We start from the raw sequence: 23,418 nt of genomic DNA on the forward strand, positions 1-23,418 counted from the left end.
CTAATCACAGCAGTTTGAAATGTTAACACATTCTTTCTGTAGGTATGGCATATGGTGGGATCCAATTTGACACCTTCCTGTTTACTGAGGACTTTGTTTATTTTCCTAATATTGTGGTTGAAAGCAAGGAATCGCTGGTGAGCCATTACTCACAGATTTCTTGTTTACATAAATTTCTTGTCGAAATTCACGTTACAGTAATTGAGTTTGTCTTGACTGAATGGACTGAAATTTAAAATTGATTGAATTTCTATACAAATTTGGATGGACTTAGAAAATTTAGAATATCAGATATGGGCATCCAAGTACAGTAAATTCTCTGCTAAAAATCCCCCTGAAAAAAATTAATATTGCATTTCACTAGCATTGGTCTATAAAAATGAAAATATTTCCTGAACATCCAGTGAATATTGCTTTGACAGTGAATATAGCGCCCTGCTCAAATATATGATCTAAATAAATTTTTTTTCAAGCAAAGAATGTACAGTTGCCACAAGCAGCCTTTGTCAAGTATATATTTCACAAAAGGAATAGCTTTATATATTAAGCTGAGGTTTTCAGTAATTTCAGGACTGTTCTTTTCTCATGTATGACTTATGTTAGAATAGAAGTAAAGTGATTTTGGCAAGGAGGATATTGTGTTATTATTAAAATATGATGGTGTATAGGTGATGATGTTCAGAACATTGAACCTTTTTCATACAGAGTCAGATCCAGAGGTATCCTGGGGTTGGAGCACCGCATTCATTGGAAAATTTTGTTAATTGTTCAAAATTTTGGTGAACTGTGCAACTTTTAACCTGTAACCCCCTCTTCAATATATATGTTTTTGATATGAATAATGATCCACCCCTCTGTTTATTTTGTTTAGTTAAAGAGCAGAAACTCATTGATAGATATGTACACTTAGTGATGTGTAGATGCTTTGAAAAAGGTTTTGGTACAATAGTACATATTTGTTCCACTCAGCAAGACTTATTCAAGTAATGAACTTAACGTGCACAAAGCAGGTAGTGTTCACTGTGATAGTTGTATTTTAGACAACACCAGTGCTTACTACCTAGAATTGTTTAAATTGAAGAAAAATTCTTTCATTGTTTTATTGACATTAGATAATAAGTATCACTTTAGACTTATAAAACCAAATTTGTTTGTGTTGACATTGAAAAACTTGCATTTTCTTTTTCAGGAAGATAAAAAACAGCTTCATTTCGTAAAACATGAAAAAAAAACAGTATTTATGACTGCAAGTTTACAGGTTATTATTTTCATAACTTTTCACATTTTGGTAGTTATGGAAAACATTTTATGCTTTATTATATAATGACCAACTTTAGCTTGCCGTTAAATGGACATATAAATTTTGGCCAATCTCGTGGACTTTTTATTTATGAAAAATCAAACTAATGTAGCTTTCTAAAACAAAGGGAATTACCCTGTCTTTTGACATTTCTTGTAAGGGCAACCCATCCTACACCACTCAAAGGATTTTGATGAAATATATCAGAAGGTGTCAAAATAAAGCTGAGAATGTGTACTTTTGAATTATAATTGTAATTTACTACAAAAATGTATGTATATTGTTATTTGCCTCCATGCTATTAATGAGAAGAAATTCACAGTGAAACTTTTTGAACGACTTTTTTACATGTAAAGTCATGGAAACATTAGAAGTAGTTGGTGAGACCTATACATGTTAAAATCTCATAAGCCCAACTCCTTTTAAATTGCTCAAAAGATTAGATGAAATTTTCTAGGAAAATTGGGTATCATATATAATTGTATGTGAAATAAAGAAGTTACTGACAGAGGACTCCAAAGAGAAAACAGTAATTTGGATGGTATTTTGCATATGTAGAAAGCTGTCAAACCTATATACTTTACTAGTTTTCAAGTCAATTAGATTTTATTTAAAAGTCAGTATATGTAAATACCAAAAAACATTAGCTGAACAGATCTTTTGGAATTGATGTAACACAAATATTACACATAATATATACATCATAATGGTCAATGTGAAAACACAAACAAAATTTTTAAAAATGTTACCAGTATCTAGATACAGGATGAACATGAACAAACCCATTTACTTATCAAGTCCGGTCTACAGATTTTCTTTATTGTTTTTCTTTACTTTGACATTGCTATGTTTCTTCATCTTTTATGATATCATTACCAAATTTGGACCATGGATAGACCTCATTCAGAACTTTTACAGGAAGACTCTCTGAAGGATTTCATCATCCTTTATAGATATTTTATCTCCCCTTAATTGGTGTTTTTTTTTCAATATGGTCCAGCTTTTTCATTTTTAGGGATATTATTATCAAACTTAGTCGACATGCAGAATTCATCATCTACTATAAGCAGATGACCCTGCTCCACTTTAAGAGTTATGTCCCATTTAAACATTTTCTTTCTCTTGCCCGTATCGCCAAAATTATTATAGGTAGAATCAATTTGAAAACTGTTATATGTACAAGAACACATGATGTTATAAATAAACATAAACATATAATTTGTTACCAAAACTTACAGGAGTTATATAAGTTGAAATATCTTACTTAATTTTCGAAAATTTACATTTCTAGAACAGAAAGTTGTAGTGACATGGGACCTTCACCAATAACCTTAGTCCTATGTGACCTTTCTACCATTTTCACCAAAGGTCAAAGGTCAAGCATAAAAGTGTTCAAAAGTTTTGACAATTCAGTTGTTTCATGGAGTGTTTTTGCGACCTTGACCTTGAACCCTTTTTCAAGATTAAGTAATCCTGGGTTGAATGGTAGTAATCGAATGTCTCTATAACTTCTGGTTCTGGAGTTTGGAATTACATGATATTATAGTCATTTATTGTGCCCAAAATGAGCTTTGAAATTGCCCACAATTTGTGTCCCTGTGTTGTACATGTAAACAGTTTACAGATTTGAGATATCTTTTGTTGTTTTGGATGTACTGAAATTTTAGCTTTTAAGAGCTGGGTATATAATTCAAAACCGAAAACATATATACAAATAATTTTACACAGAATGAAAGATCTACTCAAGTACATTCATTTCACACAATTGCACTGGAGCCTAAGGGAAGTGACATTAGTGGTTTGTAGCCTTAACTGAAATGCATGGAATAATATTATTTTTTCACAAAAAGTGTTCCAAACTGTCTAAAATTCTTTAAAACCATGTAAAGAGAGATGCACAATAGAAATTCCCTCATAAAAAATCCCAATTTTACGATTTTCTTTGAAAAAAAATCCCCCAAATATGGGATTTTGACCAATTTTAAGGCCTGAATGGCTAAGAAATGTATTTTTCTGTTATTAACTAGTTTACTGCATATCTAATGGTTCTAATAACTTGCTTGCAATTAAATCTGTTAATTTAATCAAGTTATAAGAAAGGCTTTAGCAAGTATTAGGAGGGAAAATTTGAGAAAAAAAAATTATTTCATGTATGCAGATTAGAATGTTTGTTAAGCTCCGATGTGAAGTATAAGAATTTAAATTTCTGCAAATTCTTACTTATTAAATGCTTTCTTTTGTGATATTTTAGTGTGAAAACATAAATGCTACCAGAAAATCACCTAAAACAGGTCTTTCATTGACAAAGTGGAAAATTCAAAGGTTTTGGTATAGATGTTTAAAAAGAGGGAAACATGCTCACCATTTATTCTGATAAAAACAAATAAAGTTTGAGATAGTTTTGACTTCATAGCATTGTTTGTAAGTAATGTTTTGTGAGGAATTAAAGGTTAAATTGATGAGTTAAGTAAAAAAAGACTTGGACTCTATTTCTTGATAGGCCAGTTTGCAGTTTTTTATGGCCATGCATCTATGATACCCTTCTATAAAAACCAGTTGGTAAATATGTTCAAAATAGTCGTATGATTGAACAGAATGAATGCTTTAATTTTTGAAATTGATAAAACATCTCTTTAGGTTATTACATACCACTAATTCAACCTATGAATTTTAGAACGTATGCAAAAATAGTCTTACACAAGTTTTGGTGCACTTGTGTTATGTTGCTTTGGAAAAAGTGCACATCAAATCTACACGTTTGTGAAATGTTTGGGAATTTCCATTTTGTTTTTAGCTCATTGTCCTCTTGGAGCCAGTGTCCAACAGCAAGGTTTTTTGAGCGCTATTAGTGTAAACCTGCAGCTTTTACCGACAACTTGAAGCTTAGCATCTTAAATCAAAGTCATATTATGAGTCGCAAATTACTATTGAGATTTTCTATAATGAAATCAGTTATTTTTTTTTCATTTGTCTTATCCTCACAAGCTTTTTTCTATACCTACCCTCCCATTTACATAAAGTATGATTTTTGACATGACTGTATCAATATATGATATTTCAGGTTTATGCTTTGCAATCATCATAAGTTGTTGTCAGCACCTTTTTTGAATCTAGATTTACTTAGAATACTGCATAAATATGCATATTTTCATCTAAATGAGACTAAAAAAGTTTTTATTCAAACCAGTACCATTTTCCAAAACCACATCACCAACTCCATTCCACACTTGAGTACAAACCAAGAAAATAACAGAAATTATTATTGATGACTCAATATACATTGTAAACTAATAAAGCATGACTAAAAGAGGAAAAATAAAGTATATCTAAAAACTAAAAACCTAAAAACTAGAAAATGTAGAGATAAAAATACTCTAATAAAATTTTAACATATTTCCTAGATTGCTCAGTCACACATGCAGATAGTATAAAAAGGACTGCTGTTTTTCTTAAAAGTGTTTTAAATGGAAGCAAAACTTTGAATTATTTTAATTCTGGCCTACTTTACCCCAAAATCACCAAAATTTTAAGAAGGATCACCATGTAAGGCCGATATAAGGTTTTTGATATGCTTAGTTCCGCATTTTTCCTGTAAATTAGGCCGCCTGGAACCTCTTGTTTACCTTATATTTCACAATAAACAAACAGCAAATTAAAAAAAAATATTACAATTTCTTACAGGTTGTTATATTATAGAATAACTCATCCCTGAAATTTGGTACTGCCACAAAAAATGCAATTTTAAATTGTATTTGCATTATGGACCATATACCAGCCAAAATTATGCATTGTTGGGTGGTATAAGAAGCATCATTACATGAAAAGTTGAAGAAATATCATTGTTTTAAGTTTAAAAATATAAGAAAAGTACCTAATCAACATGAAATGTAAGAAATGGAGCAAAAAATAGACAAAACTTAATTTCAGAGCATTTTTTTTATATCTTCCCATGGTGAATTATGGGAGAAATCAAGAAATGCTGACAAAATTTCATGAATCTGCTCTACAAATCATTTTAATATTTGTGTATTTCAACTCGCTGGACAGATTTCTTCAATTTAGGTACAGGGAGAATTAGAAAAAAAAAAACCTGGAACATCAATTTTATTAGTTTTGCCAAAATCCAGTATAGGTAGAACGGTAATATTTATTTCCCATAGGCGACAATAGTAAAACATTTGAAAAAAAATCACACCTTTAAAACAATGGCAAAGCTAAAAACTTGTTTTCCAGTAATATCTTCATTTTTCTAACTAAAATTGCACTCAAAGTCATGGCAAAACCTTCTCGATTCTTTGGTATTTTAAGCAAATGATGTTTTGGGGTCAAAGTTCCCCCTTTTTCTGCCAATGGCAGGTACGAGGACACAATTAATTCCCCTTGGTTTTCGTTGTATAGTTCCAACTTTGGTAAAAGGTGCCTTCCACATTTTTTTCATATTTTTACTGGAAACTTATTTGCTGAAGTTTTGCCTCTAATTGGTAGAAAATAGGTTAAAATTACATGGGATTTTTTTCATTAATCAATTCTGACTATACTCGGCGTCACATAAATAACATACTGTTAAAATTTGAATAAAAATATTTTCTACGACTTTATTGACACCAACCGTCGTTTAAATTGTCTTAAATGACTTGCTCATTCGTTTAGCCAAACAGCTTCTCAAAAACAAGTCGCTGATTAGCTTAAATCATGCGTAACAAATCCTTACGGGAAAATCCCATACTAATATCCGCCATGTTGGTTTTTACGGGACGATTTGTTTACAAACGAAGTGCGTAAGTTCCCGTCGAACTCCGGTGACAATCGTCTGCTTGATCAACTTCTCGGTATTATACGTTGTTCGCGTAAAATAAATCCGAGATATCCGAAATAACGCCGAATTGCATTCTGGGTTCTTCGGTTTTTGGACAAACCATTTAAACGTAAACAACATCTCCTAGCAACCCGATCACTGTAAACATGGCCGACTTTTTACAATGTAAATATTGCCACCTAGAATTAAAATCTGACCGGAATTTAACGATTCAATGTTTAGGGAGAAGCCGTTTGGCTAAACGAATGAGCAAGTCATTTAAGACAATTTAAACGACGGTAGGTGTCAATAAAGTCGTAGAAAATATTTTTATTCAAATTTTAACAGTATGTTATTTATGTGACGCCGACTATAAAAGTTGTGATTTGGTTCAGTGGAAGAAGGTTAAAATTTAGGACTTTTAACTCGGTTCATTTGTCTTGTTTACCCCATCTCCGAGTTAAATGTATTAATTTCAGAAAATGACGGTAAAATTTTCTACAATTTATATATAAAATCCTGTTTGTACATATCTTTAGGCCAGAGAAGCTCAAATCTGTATACTGAAATGCACTTGGATATTAATTGTGGTCTCGTGCCGGCACATCAATTGTAAAAATTCATAATATTTATATAAAATGGTTTTCAAAAAATATAATGCAATTTTTTAAAAGTACATGTATAATAATGTTAGAGCCTGGAATTAATAAAACATTTTGGGTATCAGCACAATTTGTTGAGTCACAATGTCCGGGATTATTTACTTAAGTAGGATACACAAAAAGCCAACCTAAAATAATGAGAAATAGTACCGTTCTACCTTTAGGTGATATGTAGATTTCTTCAGGTTAAACTTAATTTAGAAGCTACATAGATACCACATTGAACTTTGTGAAATTAGCATTGGAGCCTGTGGGAAGTGACATTAATGGTTTGTAGCCTTGAGTGGGCCCTAATATCCAGTCGAATGAACTGGTCCAAGCAACCTCCAAAAATGCTAGTGAAAAATGTACGAAACCCTATGGAATCAATAGTTAAAGATACGTGGCCAATTATCTCCTCATTGAAAAGGACTTAAAAATAAATACCTGTGTTGCTATGTTTCTATGTTTCATTTAAATCTATTATTCATTATACATGTATACAACAGAAGGTTAAAATGTCGATAAATAGTGTAATTTTTAAGATATTTCTATTCCAGGCCTAGGGACTGTTAAAGTAGTTGAATAAAGTCAGCCAGCAATGTGTCAATCATTGCTTTTTTCTTTTGATGTACTAACTCATTTGTTATCTGGTGCATCAACATTTTCAGCATCCCTTTGATCTGGTGAGGGAGTGGTTAAATGGCCAGCTAGATAGTGCAGGCATAACCAAGATTAATTCTTTATTTTCATTCAATGTCATAAAAACACTGCTCAAATACATAAACCGTAAGCTCGTTTTGTTGAGTTATGGATCTTCTACAAGATGGTGCACATTCACATAACTGATTTATATGTTTTTGGTAAAATAATTCATTTATTTCTGCAAATTTTGGAAGAAAAAATAAATTTTGCTGAACGTTGAAAAGCTAACAAGTACATGAATTCGAATCATTGTGATTCGGATGCATGGCTAAAAGAAATGACTTTACTTTGTCTATCGTTATGTCCAAATGTAAAATTCTAAGACGCATAAGTAGCCAGAAAAATATCTGAACAAAGAAAACGTAATTTTAAAAATGGTATACAACCTGAATTGCAATTCGCACTGAAAAATATTAAATAGCGGTAACTTCTTTAAAAGTGGAGATCAATTACCATTTGCATTTTTTGCCCGATGTAGCAAAGTATTGCCTTATATACATGACAAATATGTGGTCGTACCAGCAGACAAAGCCCAAAACAACATTGTTTTTGTCTGCAAAACGTATCACATCCAGTATCTATTAGGCGTAGAAAATAATAGCAGTAATAAGACCTACACCGCTCCCACACTCTCCAAAGAGATAGTGGAAAACTGTTAATTTGTGCTATCATCTTTTGGTCTCTCTACCAAAGACGATGATTGTGATCTACCGTCTATGTACTGGATTCCTTAAACCCACAAAAATCCATACAAACAACGCTACATACATGTAGCTGGATCTGCAAAATGTACAACCAAACCTCTTTCAAAACTTTTATCTTCTATACTCACAGCTGTCTGCAGTCCTACCACGACACTTGCTACTCCCGTAGCGGTATTAATTCAATGTGGACCCTGAAAAAAAATCGAAAGATCTTCTGGAAACACTCAATTCAAGATTATTATCAGAATACAATAGCATTAAAACATGATTTTTCAACTGTTTAGACTTCTATTCCCCATACTCAGTTAAAATCCCGATTCAAAAACATTATACATCGTTGTTACTACAAAAAATACGGTACATCTTGATACAAATATATAGTTCTTGTTTATCATTAAACGATTCTAGTTTCAGGGATTTTCTACATCGCATCTACCCCAAAATACTTTACAGATAAAGTATACTACAGACACTGTGAAGTCAGCCTCATATCTTGACCTACACTTAGAGATCGATGACAAAGGAAAAGTATTGACCATACTATACGACTAACGCGATAAATTTTCATTCCGTATTGTCAACTTTCCTTTCATCTGTGGCAACATCCTTCCAGCACCTACATACCGAGTTTTCATATCACAACTCCTACGTTATGCCAGAGCTTGCCGTTACTACGCACACTTTTCATATCGCACTAGACCTCTTACAGTTAAGCTTCTGGAACAGGGTTATGTTGCTACAAGAATGAAGTCATCACTACAGAAGTTTTATGGTCGTCTTCATGAACTCGTGGATCTTTACGGTGTATCCAATACATCAGTTGACAAATCGTTTTGAAAATTTCGGCATAGTCCGTCTCTTTATGTTGTACAATATTACCCTCTGCAAGAATTTTGGTAAAAGCGATGGTTTTTGAGTAACAGCGGTCATGTTTTTTTCACGGAACATAAATCCCAACGGTCATATTGTGCACAATACTCTAAGGAACAATCATGCAAGTTTACATCCTATCGGTCTAGTAGTTTCTTAGGAGAAAATTTTCAAAAATTTGTCCACGATGATGACGACGACGGACGCCAAGTTATAACAAGCACACTTGGCCTTTGGCCAGGTGAGCTAAAAATTGCACCAATAAAACGTTGAAAATGTATATAGAGAAAGCTTTAAGATAAACGAGAACATATACAATATATTTAGGAATATTCAATTCAATTAATGTACATGTATGCGTACTTTTTAAAACTGGAAGAACACGGTTTCAGGCTAAAAACCACGAATTCCACTTCCCATAGGCTTCTATGCTAATTTAACAATATTCAATGGCTTCTCTGGACTTTACCTTAACTTTAACCTGCAGAGGACTATATATCAGCATGATTCTACATATGTCAGCTCACAATCCTCAGAATGGCATGTGGGGTTAGCAGACTTGCAGTGCAGTATTGGTCACCGGAAGTGAAGGGTCTATAAGTAACATGGGAAATCCCAGTGTTTTCACAAGATAGGGGTATATTTAAAAATCATTATGGAGATTAGGCTTCACATCACAAGAAGCAAAATGCACCTATAAAATGTACAGAAATGTTTTTCCTTTCAGAAACTTTTTAAATTTTTTTAAATAAGATGAGAACTTTTTTCACAGCACTATGAGGAACAGGGGTAATTTCTGCGTAGGGCTATTTTTGCGTACGTTCCAAATGCTCATTGGTTGAATTGGTGGTCTGTAACCTTCAAGTTCACATGACATTTTTTTTGTTGTTTATTGCGAGATTTTTTATCGTAACAATTTAATTGATCTAGACACACGCAAGTCAATACGTGAAACTGTATGTTATGACATGTGCTTGTTAAATGTTAATAATTTTTTAGTAGAACCTCTGGGGAAGTTTCTTTGTTTCTTTGATGTTAATGACCTTTAAGATAATCTTGTAATATGTTTGACTTGAACATGTTTAGCCAAGCCGCTTTAGCTTTTTGTCCTAAACTTTGTAGGTTTTCTTGCTGAAGTGTGTAACAGCAGTGTGTCTAACTCTGCTCACAAAAAAAGGTATTTCTAGTGAAAAGTTTAGAAATCCAAGATTGAGACAAACCAATTTTGAAGTTGATGATAACAAAAGCAGGGACTTGGGTAAAATTTGCTATGTTTTGTTCATAGAAAAAGTACTATGAAATTTTATACTTACGACTTAAATTTAAATACATTTTCATTTATAGATGATAAAACCACGAAATAAAAAAATGAAATACGAACTGGCGGATCAAGATGGGTCAGGGGTTATATGAAAAGCCACATGTTAATTCATGTTCACAATAAAATTTTAAACAAACATATATCAAAAATAAAAATATGTATAAGCTTTGCAACCATGAAACATATTTTGCATGATTCTTAGCTGTAGAACTACTTTAAACTATTGTGGTTTTATGTTTTAAGTTTTTTCATGTTGCAATTTCACCTAGAAGCACACTACCTACCACCTTAAGTCGTTATAAAAGCTCATGAAAGCTTATGTTTATTGTTAATATGAAACACAACTATATATAAAAATTACTTACTAACTTACTTGCGCTATTAAAAGATGTGCTTTTCGCTCACAGAACTCGAAAAACCATATATTGTAATGGTTGAAAATGTGCTACTTAAAAAATTCCCGACTGAAAGTTTTCAACTTCGAGCAAAAATGCCGAAAATTATTTTTCAACGTTTTTGTGTTTCTCCTCGACCAAACTCTTCACAATTTGCATTCTCATTTACAATAAGGGCTCTTTTTATTGTCATTACTTGCGTCCCTCGTCGTTAAACTTTCCTTTGAATATCGGTGAAGCAAACCTCTCAATATATTTTTGTACTAAATTTGGTCAACAGCATCATTGAGGTATGTATCGAATATATAGATCAGACGTAAATCATATCTCTATCCCTGCAAAGTTTAGATCTACATAAATCTCATAGTATAAAAAGACAATGGAATAAGCTCTACAAAAAACTCCTTTCATGGAAGATGCATGATGACTCCTTATTGGGGTTACCGTCCCTTGAAAGGTTTCGTGGTCTTGAGATCATAACTTGATTTATATATATTCTTCACTTCACATTTTTTGAAATAATCGTTAAAGAAATGTCTACAAAATTTATTATACTGTCGAAGTTTTGTGGCTACTCCTTATCAGAGTTATTGCCCTTAAAATCTACGAATGACAAGTTTTGGGGATTTTAGCTTATAACTTTTTTTGTATTTTTGTGTGTGTTTGTTTTAACTAGAATACCGTACGTAATAGACAGAAATAAACATTCATTACCTGAAATGACCTTTATGATAAGGCTTATAAAAGTCTCCTTTAAGTAGAGGTTGTATGACGATTGCATGCCGTTGGAGTTATGGCTCTTGGAATGATTTTTTTTTGCAGTTTTTAGTCAATATCATGAAAACCATAATAGATATAAACTTTCAATCGATGACAACCATACAAAAGATTCCACTTTTACATCATTGTACTAAAATTAAGTGTCTATGTACGACAATGAAGGTGCCAAACAGCACAAAAATACTCTGCAAAATTTGTGCTGTTTTTAGTATTAAATTAGGTCAGTAAAAGTACAAATTTTGGTAAATTAACGAAAAATAATCATTTACAAGCAATCTTATTGATAGTCTCATGTGGTAGTGGCTGTTTCAGACTGTCTTGGTGTAAAACTTAATCAGTACTTGTTCTTTTTAATTTGATCAGGTGCTGTTTTCATGCCCATGCTTTATCTACATCTGATGAATCTGCTTTTTCTTCTAGTCCTTTAAGGCACTGACCATTTCCTTCTCAATCAGAGGCCTGGCCCAAGCGCCACTAAATTTGAAAAATTACTTAAGTCTGAGAAAATTCATAACTGTTTGTGACGTCATCTATTTCAAATACGTTGATTGGAATTACCATGGAAGTTAAGAATATTCTCAGACTTAATGATTTTTTTTTCAGTTTTTGTGGCACTGGGGGCTGTTTTTTTTTTGTTGAGAGAGAAAATTTTATGGTATAATCAATTATTTTCTTTTTAAATGATTTATTCTATTTTAATTCATTTTTTTCAGTAGTAGCACGAGTTAATTTGTTTTAAATGAAAATTGTTAGTGTTAAGTAAGGGGAAATATTGAATCACAATTTTCGTTCTGTCCATGCATGGCAGAGTAAAAAAAATATTTCGCAATTAAAAACTTAGAGGAATAATTTTTTAACCACAAAAATCCCAGCACCCTAGCTAATAAAATGGTTTGTGCTTTGTTTTTTTACTGTTAAATGTTTGACTGTATGACATAAAGGTTATTCAAGTTAGAAATATTTTCTGCAATTATTTGGAGTAAAACAAAGATTACATGTATATTAAAATTATTAATTTATTCAATATCACTTTTAAGGATGTTGACCCAACAATCATTTACTTACATAAACAAAACTAACACTTCATTACAAAATGTACCATTTCATATTTGATTACAGTATGGACATAGTTGGATGATACATATTTCACAGTTTCACAAAATTACACATAGAGCTTATTCAAAATTTCACCCTGGGTTTACACCACATTGTTATTTTTCATGAAACCTTCTTTATTTCTTGCTTTTTATCATTGACCATATTTGCTGTATAGGATCATTACTCAAAAGATCATGTTAAAATGAAATGATTCACCTATCATAGTAATGTTTGATAGCTCAATGCACTAAAGCCATAACTGACATCAACTTCAAAAAGATTATAAAAAGTAAGTAAGAACTCGTAAGTAGCTTACATCATACCTCCACTTCAACTCTGTTAGAGGTTAACTTCACAAGATAACACCCTGTTTTTTTTTGACAGAAAATGCATGCAATATTACTGAGCACTAATCCAATCCATGATCAAGTCCAAAATAAATGAGTTTCAAAAGGTATGTTAATTTCCAAGTTCAGATTTCACAAAATGCTTGAAATAAAACCTCTACACATAATTAATACACAAGGAAACTATTTCATTGGAGTATGCCAGCTTGATATCAGCCAAAACAGTCAACCCAGAATGAAAAGGGGTAAGAACTAATTATAAACACTGTGTTTGATACAATAGTGGCTTCTGATAAAGTCTGAATATTTCTATAAAACTTATGCTCTTTAGCTTAAGATTAACATATCAAGGGCAATAACTAAATGGTCTGACTTCAGACAAAAAACTTGCAAGAACAAAGAAAATTACCAAAACTTTAGTTTCATCAGTTATTTGTCATGGTTTGAATAAAATCAGCTGAATTTTGAGGAAAATGTTATTTTCCTTAATAACATTAAATTAATGTTAGATTTTATTGCACTGAAAGAAAGGATCTATGAAACAAGGGGCTCCCAGGAAACTGAATTGCTCACCTTGTTAAAGTTTGTCTTTCAAGGGCAATAAATTTAAAAAGGAGTTGTCAAACAATTTTGATTCAAGAAGACTTTGGTAGGACTATCATAAGAATCATTTCAGCGACTGAAAGTTTCTTTCTATCTATTATAGTTTTCAAGATATTGGCTGAAAATGGTATATATGAGCCATGAGCAAAAAGCAACTGTCTGACCCCTATGTTCTATTTTAGTAACGGCCGCCATGTTTTTCATTGAATCAAAAATCCTCACAACAGTTCTATGCTGGATACCCCAAGAAACAGTTATACCAAGTTTGGTTTTATATGGTCAAGTAGTGTCAGAGAAAATTTTTGAAAGAAATAACATTAAAAATAGCAAAAATCATTGAAAAAGGGCAATAACTCCAACATGGCTTCGTAGATTAAGACCAAAATTTGACCACAGATAGATCTCATCATGCTGAACACTTTTACTTAAAGAGCTATGTGCAAAAACTACTGTCTGACTCCTATATTCTATTTTTAGTAATGGCAGCCATGTTTTCATCAAATCAAAAATCCCCACATCAGTTCTATGCAGGATACCCCAAGGAACATTCATACCAAGTTTGGTTCTAATTAGTCAAGTAGTTTTAGAGGAGAAGAGTTTTGTATAATTGTTAATGACAACAAAGGCAATGGCAATAGCTCACATGGCCTTTTTCCAGGTGAGCTAAAAAATGCCAATACCACACCATCTTATTAAAACAATTTCTTGCAGTCATATGAAAATTATTTCAGTTCAAAATATTAATACATCAATAACTTGTTTTTTCAGTGGAAAGTCTATACAAGTCTAAAATCCAATCTGCTGCTGAAGATGCATATCATTTATCTATCAAATGGTACAAAAATGGTCCAAAATGTAGTCCATCCTGTGCCAAAATATATATTTTACAAAATCGCTTCCCTTCAATATATTACATATAAATAAATTAATTATCTCAGTTCTGTACAAGGCAGTTTCACCACAACTATATCTTTACAACATCTATATCAACAACTTTTTACACCTAAGAACATCACAGGGATTGTATTTATGAAAAAAATGCTATGGTTTCTTAAAAAAAAAAATACAGCTATGGACATAAGATAAATTATTATCAACAGTTCTTCTGTACAAGCAAAATATATGTCCTATAGTTCCAACAATTCATAGATATTCCAGCTTGAGGTTATCTGACGGTTGTGATTCCTTACTTAAGGGAGACAAATCTTCATTTCAGAATACCTGTAGTTCACTATCTTAAAAAAAACAGTGTTCAACTAAATACTATAATTAAACACGCTTTGTTATTTCAAATATTCTTGACTGTGTTTAGAAATAAACAGATTTGCTGTCTTAAGTTTTTTAGACTGTTCTTACACATGTTGGTCTGCTCCTTAGATTTCTGATCACAGACTATGTGAATACTAAGCACTTACATGTGATCTCATCAACAATGAATTTTTCATCATACTTAATAAATCATTTATAATAATTATACATTAATTTTGAACAGAAAACTCCCATAAAATATGTCAAATTCTGAGAATGACTAGAGTGGAACAACTGAATCATGTCACAGTTAACAATTTTCTAAATAGTCCTTTGGTACCTTTCTAAAGGCCTTAGAACTTGAAAATTTGAATGCTGAATATGGAATACATATTCAACTGTTTACTTATAATATGTTAATATCACAATAAAATACTTTTACAAAATAAGGCATTTGTGTATCACATAGTTATAATAGCACTAACTTTACTAACAAATGCAAATCAAGGACTTAAATACTGGTCATAAGACACAAAACTTTCCAATCAATAGTTTCAACTTTTCATAAATTATCCTCCCGAATAATAGGAGCAGTGTAATTTGAACACATATATGACGAGGTAAAGACAACAAATGATAGTCAGTGTTCACACATTTTTTTTTACATAATATGCAAAATAATTTATATAAAAGAATTGAGGAAGAATTCTCCTTTTCACTATTATTCAAACAGAGAACTCCAAAATGTCACAGAGGCTCTTCTCTAGTCAGACAGTTGTAACTGACAGTAGCGGATTGTATGTCTTTCCTTCAGTATGTCGGCTCCCATGAGCCAGCATTTCTTGAATTGTCACAAAATCATCAAATACCTTTCTACCTTTATGTTTATTCATTTTTCTTTGACTTAATTCCAAAATGTTGACATCTCTCTTTTCCTCATGTTCTTTCACAGTCTCCATTTTAGCTTTCATTAATAGTTCTCGCTTTTTTTTGTGATCACGAGCCTTTTCCAAGTGGCGTTTCTTCTCCTCCTTTGACCAGTATCGTCCATGTTTTAATTCACTCATAGCATCATCATCGGTTGTCATGCCACAACGTTCCTCTGAAATCTTTTTTGCTCTTTCTTTTAACATTTTGTTCCTGACAGGACGTCGAGTAATGTATCGAGAACCATCAGGACGCCTTTTCACAACCCATTCCATCTGACCACTACTATCTGGTGGTGTACAGTTGGGACTTTTTTGTTTATCAATTTTCAAAACATTGTCATAATTCGGCTGTCCACTTGATACACTGCTATTAGAATAGGTTTGCTGAGCATTTTTACGGCGACACTTTTGCTCTAACTGTTGCTGAAAGAGTTTCTGTTGAATTGCAATAGTATGTTGTAAATTAGCTTCATTTGTGTACATTACATCAGCATATGACATGTACAAATCTTGTAGTGATTCTCCCATCAATTTTTGTTGTTGTGACAGATTTTTCTTTTCATTGTTATTTTTGGCAGAAGACAAATTATTTAATTCTTCACTAGAACTGTCCTTTGTCTGACAAGGAGTCTGTGTTTGTTTCTCTGTGTCACTTGTTGATGCTACTGGAGTTGTAGTTGTTGTGGATGCTAAACAAAGCATTGAATTTTTAAATCCCTTTTCACTATCATCAGAAATTTGGTTCAGTTCTAAAGTAAGAGGAGTGCTGCGACAACTCTCTCCAGTATTATAAGCACTTGTTGTGGAGGCCTCAGAGAATACAGTTGGTGGGTTTTTGGCTGGACTCTGATTCCAAGTATCACTAGAATTATTCAATTGCACATTTTTGACAAATGGGTGTCGAGTCCCCATACGAGGAACAACCCTTGGACTACGAGATGGTAGAGTTTCATAAATATGATTCAGATTTGTGTCATCACCAAAATGATTATCATACATGTCTTGGCATTCAATTTGTATATTTTCCATCTCTTGATTCACATATTCAATATCATGATCAAGACTACTTTGAGAGTTTTTTATAGAGCTTTTTTTAGAACTTTTACTGTCACATCTTTGAACCAGAACTTTATGAAATTTATCACATTCATCTTTAGATATGTCATTAACATTTATATCCTGATCAGTTATATCATGTGACAGGAAACTGTCATCACTATGGTGATATTCTCCACGAACTTGGCGGAACTTAGACGTTGCAGCAGGAGAACTTGTACATTCAGTGTCAAAGGCATCCTAAAATGAAAGAGGATATATTTCATGTATTTCATTAAATTTTTACATAATAGGTACAATAAACATTTCCTGAACTCATGAAAATGACTGAAACACGGTCAAAATTGGGACATTCAACATATAATACAAGATATACTCATATTGTAGTAATAACAGCAGTGCTCATAATGCTATAATGTAAGATCATGTCAAAATCCATCCTTTTTCAGTGATGACAGTTTCAAATGTAGGTAATCTTGATTTCAAAGATTATGATTACTTAATAGACTTGAAAATAAATACTGATACTTCTGCTTCATACCAAGACCTTTACCCATACACAGATGATATAGGACATTTGAAACTTCATGACAAACATGATTTCAATTTTCCAACAGTAAATGTCCCTTTTTCTAGTAAAAATATACCAACAACTCTACCCAATGGAGTATATTGATTGATTGATTTATTAAAGTTTAATGCAAGAAGGCATGTCACCCTACTTGGACACATTATCCTGACCCTGCACCAACCAGTCATCACTCTGTCCCCTTGAATACCATATCATTGGTGGAGGAGCAGTGACTACCAATTTTAAAATCTTTGGTGTGACTCAGTTGGGGATGAAACACATGAACTTCTGCACTCCAGACTCTATGGAGTATAGATTTCACAGTTGATCCATCACTGTAGTGCTTGTGATTTCTAAGTAGAGCAAGGATACTGTCAAATAATCTTCTGACACAGGATAAATTCAAGCCTTTGTTGACATCATCACTTCGAAAGTTTTATAGCTGTCTAAAACCCAACTATGTTTAATCCAAAAACCTGTCTAAAACCCAACTCTGTTTAATCCAAAAACCTGGCTAAAATCCAACCCTGATTAATCCGAAAATCTATCTAAAACCCAACTCTGTTTAATCCGAAAACCTGTCTAAAACCCAACCCTGATCAATCCGAAAATCTGTCTAAAACCCAACTCTGATTAATCCAAAAACCTGGCTAAAACTGTGCCCTGATCAATCCAAAAACCTGTCTTAAACTCAACCCTGATTAATCTGAAAACCTGACTAAAAACCAACGCTGATTAATCAGAGGACCCATTTAAAACAGACACATTTTAAAGTCCCTAGAAGTAAACTTAAATGTATTTTAAACCTTGATAAACCAAACACCTGTCTTAAATGAGTTTATTTCTAAGTCAAAAGGGGTTCAGCTTAGACAGGTTCACTATACATCTCTTGATATAAGATGCATTTGGAAATTTACTTACTAAAATTAGACAATATGAGAACATGAAGCTTGTAATCTAAAACAGTTCTATAAAAAAAACCAAACTTTTAAACCTTCAGTTTTGGTCAACTGAACACAGACCCAGATCTGATAGCTTGATTTTTTTAATATCTGATTTAGTAATCTATCCAATAAGCATATATTTTTTTCTTATATTTCTGAGTTAACTTTTATATTAATGGTTTTTGCTTGCAATAATAAACACTTATTGTGTAGTTATTTACCCGGGTATTAATCCATCAACACAAGGGTCTATGTGCACAATGAGTCGTACTTTGCACAAGATTCAGTTCGCTGATTTGCAAGATCAAAATAAGATTATACCTAACTAATTTTTACAGTGATGAACTTTATATTTGCCCTGCCCAACTTCATATTTCCATTGAAAGTAAACATGGGTCATTTATTATTTGCTATAATAATACCTTATCAAATTTGTCTGTGAAATATGATACACCATTTGAAAAGTGGTGAATCATTAGAAACTCAGTGATTTATATCCCTAATAGCAGTAAATTCAATCAAAAATGAAAGATTCAAGGCCCAAAAAACTATCAGGTTATGTATAAAGAAGGAATACCTTTTTTCAAGTTAGATGGATTATTGTTGATTATGGATTTTAAAATTCTAAATCAGTTAAATGTTACATGTTGATCATTTCCTTTCTTTTGGCCTTCAATTTAAGTACCCAAAATATGTAAATTATAAAATTAACCATTCACTTATAAATTACATGCATATCATTCAGTATCAACTCAGAATTTAATGTTATCTGCATTATCACTAATTTCATTGTGTAAAAAATACCCCTTGGATAATGTCTCTATCGCTCTGATAAAGACCAAACAATATTATTGAAGTCATGTACATTTTTAAGTACATATTTGTCTATGATTTGTGATTGTTTTTGAGGACAGAAACTGACAGGGTTGCAGAAGAAATCCAATAAGATCATTTTAAGTTGATAACTACAATTGTATATATCAATTGTCACACAAGTTTCGTCACGAAAAAAGAAAACTATGAAATACTATTGAAAGACTTTCAAACCTCCTTTGACAAACAATTTTTCAGAGAAAGGATGACACTGTTTAATGAGGTGAGGTAATGCTTAATTACATCTTGTCTGACAAAAGTATGCATTTACCAAAACACAAAGACTTCAATTTTTGCTTAACCCTGTGCATTTGTCAACAGCATAATTGGTGAATAAAACTGCTAAAAGATAGCTGAAGACAGAATTCTGTCATTTTGGGAAAACATAATATTATTTTTACAGTCCATTACAATATTTTACTGCCAAACTTTTATTCAATTCAACTGTTAATTAAGTTCAGGGATATTTTTTAAAATGCAGTGAGCATCAGTTGTGTTTTCACTTAGGTACTTATTTGCTATCAAAGGGAAATCATTATGACATATAAATGTTATAACATAGACACCATAAACAGACAAAAATTACTTCTTTATCTTAAACTTGTTTTAAATGATATGAGAATGTCCCTTTGAGTTTTTAGTAACAGTTTATTTCATTACAAAAGAAGGACAGTACCTACAGAAAAGATATACCCTAATTCAGAAGTTTCATCTGCTTGAATTATCAAATGTTCCTTTGCAAGTTTACATAATGTGTGTGAAAGTGTAGACCTATGTGACTCTTTGAACAGATGTCTTACAAGAAAAACTTTATAATGACAATAGTGAGGTTGTCAATACATCAGAGAAGAGTAACATTAGATTAATAAAATTGTCAACATCCCTAATGATAAAAGAGTTGTCATGGCAATAGATTTTATCTCTTAAGTTAATGACTTTTTTTTTGTTATTTTGTCAAAATGATAGAAAAAATCATTTTATCAAAAATTTGCCACATGATGTACTTAATTCATCTGAGTTTTTTCAGTTTTTCAGTTTGCACTTTTTTCCCCATTTACTTTTGATGCCTGTATCATAAGCAGTCATATTCTGTGCAATTGAATCTTAAGTTTGAAAGTACAAATAAAAATGCTGACAGAAGTAATAAAGAGCTGCGCTTTAAGCGCATGATACGCCGATTGCCGTTTTAACTTGTCCTTATGATTATAATGAATTTATATGATCAACTAGAAATACTGTTGTAATCAAATACCCTCCTCATTTCAAATCAGTTAAATGGGACAATTCGACCAAATCAATGTCCCTGCCTTATGGAAAAGAGTATTATTCTAAGTAATGAAATATGTTGGCCTATTTTAAATTGAGATGTGCATTACTCCTTTACTTTTAGCTAATAACTTGGCCTTGACTCATCACATTTCAACGAATTACATTCACACAAAGTGCGTTTTTTTTACAAAAAAGTGTGTCCCAAAACACTTCTATTACATTCACATCATCGCTGCAGAAAATTTTGAAAGATTTCAACATCATATTACTGTCAAAATGTTAGGTAATCTACCCTAAAATAATTGTTTGAACCTTAACCAGAACAAAAACTTCAGTTAGATGAACAAATTTAATGTAATACCTTGTCCCAGAAATTTGTGTGAATTACGTTACCATTTCTCCTTACACCCTTTAATGTTCTCCAATATCTTTTACTTTTGAAAAGTGGCATTAATTGAATCATCAATATTTAAAGAAAAAGAAATCATTTATTTTTTTTCTTGAAAAAAAGAGTTTTTTTTCCCTTAAATAACCAAATTTTGATAGAAAATGGGTTTTTACATTTAAAATGTGTGTTACGTTACTACGTTTAGAGTAGAATATAATGGAAGGACTGGTTCCAAACAAAGGCTGTGAATGGGAGTTAGTGGCTGCTTATTGGTTTTGAAAAGGATTATCAATATTTTGAATCAGTTTCTTTGACATCTCTGTCAAATTACAAATTCAGTGATTTATGTTATTGTGAATTACGTTTCTTGATGTATTTGCATACCGGATTAAATTAACACATGGATAGTTGTGTACGTCTCTATCGACATGTAGCACCGTTCTACAATATTTGACATCGCATAGCCAAATGGCGTTTCTACGTCTATTTCTGGGAGAAATGTTTTGATGTAAATGTTGAGGTAAGCGATGGTATACTTATATTGTTCATCATAAGATGACTGTTTTTGGTAAAGTTATTTCAATTGATAAAAGAAAAAATGTGTAGATAATATCAATAACTATATAAATATTAAATTCATAACATTGTCTTTGGTCATCTGTGTGTAAACAACAGATAAATTGGGATAACTTAATTCACAGATGTAGTAACGTACTTCACTTATTGTACTTAAATCACAGTATTGACAGTAATTTTCAATGTTTTCCTGCAGATTATGGGGAAAAGTAGAGCCCAGATTCAGAAGGAGTATAGGGAACGCAAGAAAAGCAAAGATGGGGACAACTATTTGAAAAAAAGAAACTGAGAGAGTTAAGAAATACTATGTAAAGACTTCAGAACTGTCAGATAAAAGGCTGAAGAAAAGAAGGAAAATGATTCGCTGAGCAATCAGAAACACCCCAGAAAAGAAGAAAAATGAAGGCAACAATTTTGAACAGGTTGACGTCAACAATAATGCAAACAATAATCAAGATTCAAACACAACATTAGATCAACCAAGGCTCGCCCAAGTGGATGAAGGACCATGCGACTCAACTACAAATCCAGATTCCCTTCCTAATACATCTTATCAACAGCTGCATGTTTAAATGAAATGAACTTTAAAACAACAGCAAAGAAAAGTAAAGCCATTGCGAGGACTAATAAAAAGATCAAGGAACATCAATCACAAGTTGAAAACTAAGGGTGATCAAATGAAAGAACCAGAAAAAAAGTTTAACCGGCAAAGTAAATCAATGTTAGGAAACTTGGACGATTCAGTTGGGAGTGCAACAAAAGAAGATACAGTGTTGACACCAAGGAGAAGGAGAAACCACAGTCTCATGTGCACGTTTTGTGGAAATCTCATTCGGAAATATAGGCTTGAATCAACACTAGCAAGCAGTCTAAGAATACCCAGAAAAAGAGTCCTAAAAGCGATGAAATGAAATGAGTATAAAAAACAACATTTACCCGTTAGGAGAGTCAACATAGTCAATAAAGTGGTCACATTTTTTAGTTGGGATGATAACAGTACATGTTTACCGGGGAAGACTGACGTTGTGAAAATTACTGAAAAGAAATTACAAAAGCAAGTCCTGAATGATTATCTCTACAATCTCCACATCAAACTTCAGAAAACAAAGATATAAAAATCAGTCTTTCTGTCTTTCATAGAATATGTCCTAAAAACTTTCAACTTGTCAAATACAGTGACAGAAAGACATGCTTGTGCCAGATACATCAAAACTTGGCACTGAAAGTAAAAACTTTGAAACATCTAGGAATTACCACTACAAATAGTCCAGATAACCTAGTACAACAAAACACTGCAAAGATTTGTCAAAGATAGATAACACTGATGTAGAGTGGGTTAAATTCAGTCAATGGAAATGAGTCCATGTTGAACACAAGGGAAGAACACTCAAACGCATGCAGATTGTAACAATTGAAGAACTCAAGGGAGAATTCTGAAATCAAATAGAAAATATTCAAACACACATTGAAAGAGTCAAAACACAGTATCAACAAGTTCGGAAGTTGAAGGAAACTTTGCCTACTATTCACACAATTTGCCAGATGGACTTTGCCGAGAATTACACTTGTGGACACGCTGAGGAGTGTAAGGCCATGTATATAGTGAATTACATTACCATTGTCAGGGAGACAATTTGGTGGTATAAGTTGGTATTTTGTGTTACCTTGCAAGTTTACTCTTTCAAAACATGTTTGTTAATGATTTTTCAAATATTTTTGTGATAAATTGTGGTAAAAATTTATCTTTTATTAGAGTCATTGAAAAAAAAAGGCTTTCAAACCTTATTTTTCCTACATTTTTGCAGCATATCAGTATGATAGTTGCCTACTAAGACATGAATTGTTGTTTTGATTTAAACGATGATATCTTTAAAGTGTATGTTTTGAAACGTATATCTCAATTAGATTTACCAAAATGCACTAATTTTTGTTAGAAGCACAAATCATTGTTCTTTATGACTTATGTTACAATGACAGACCTAAGTAAAACGATAGATATTATGAA

General features: G+C 32.1%; 1 protein-coding gene and 1 long non-coding RNA gene across 14 annotated transcripts in view; one reads left to right on the forward strand and one right to left on the reverse strand.

The window, feature by feature from the left end:
* Nucleotides 1-12,509: 12,509 nt before the first annotated feature.
* LOC148628424 (E3 ubiquitin-protein ligase PDZRN3-like) overlaps nucleotides 12,510-23,418 on the reverse strand; it is a 165,192-nt gene continuing 154,283 nt past the window's right edge. For all 13 annotated transcript variants that reach the window (XM_088587371.1, XM_088587460.1, XM_088587431.1 and 10 more), the window contains one exon: nucleotides 12,510-17,032. In XM_088587371.1, the coding sequence (XP_088443497.1) occupies nucleotides 15,575-17,032 (1,458 nt within the window). In that variant the 3' untranslated portion in view covers nucleotides 12,510-15,574. The remainder of the gene's footprint in view (nucleotides 17,033-23,418) is intronic.
* LOC148628425 (uncharacterized) lies at nucleotides 17,027-23,349 on the forward strand. The gene is made up of 2 exons (XR_015923468.1): nucleotides 17,027-21,357; nucleotides 21,610-23,349. It is a non-coding gene; the product is annotated as an uncharacterized LOC148628425 (long non-coding RNA).

This window comes from Perna viridis, chromosome 1 (assembly GCF_037379345.1).
Source record: "Perna viridis isolate PV_CMFRI_1.1 ecotype Kerala chromosome 1, ASM3737934v1, whole genome shotgun sequence".
Lineage (NCBI taxonomy): Eukaryota > Metazoa > Mollusca > Bivalvia > Mytilida > Mytilidae > Perna > Perna viridis.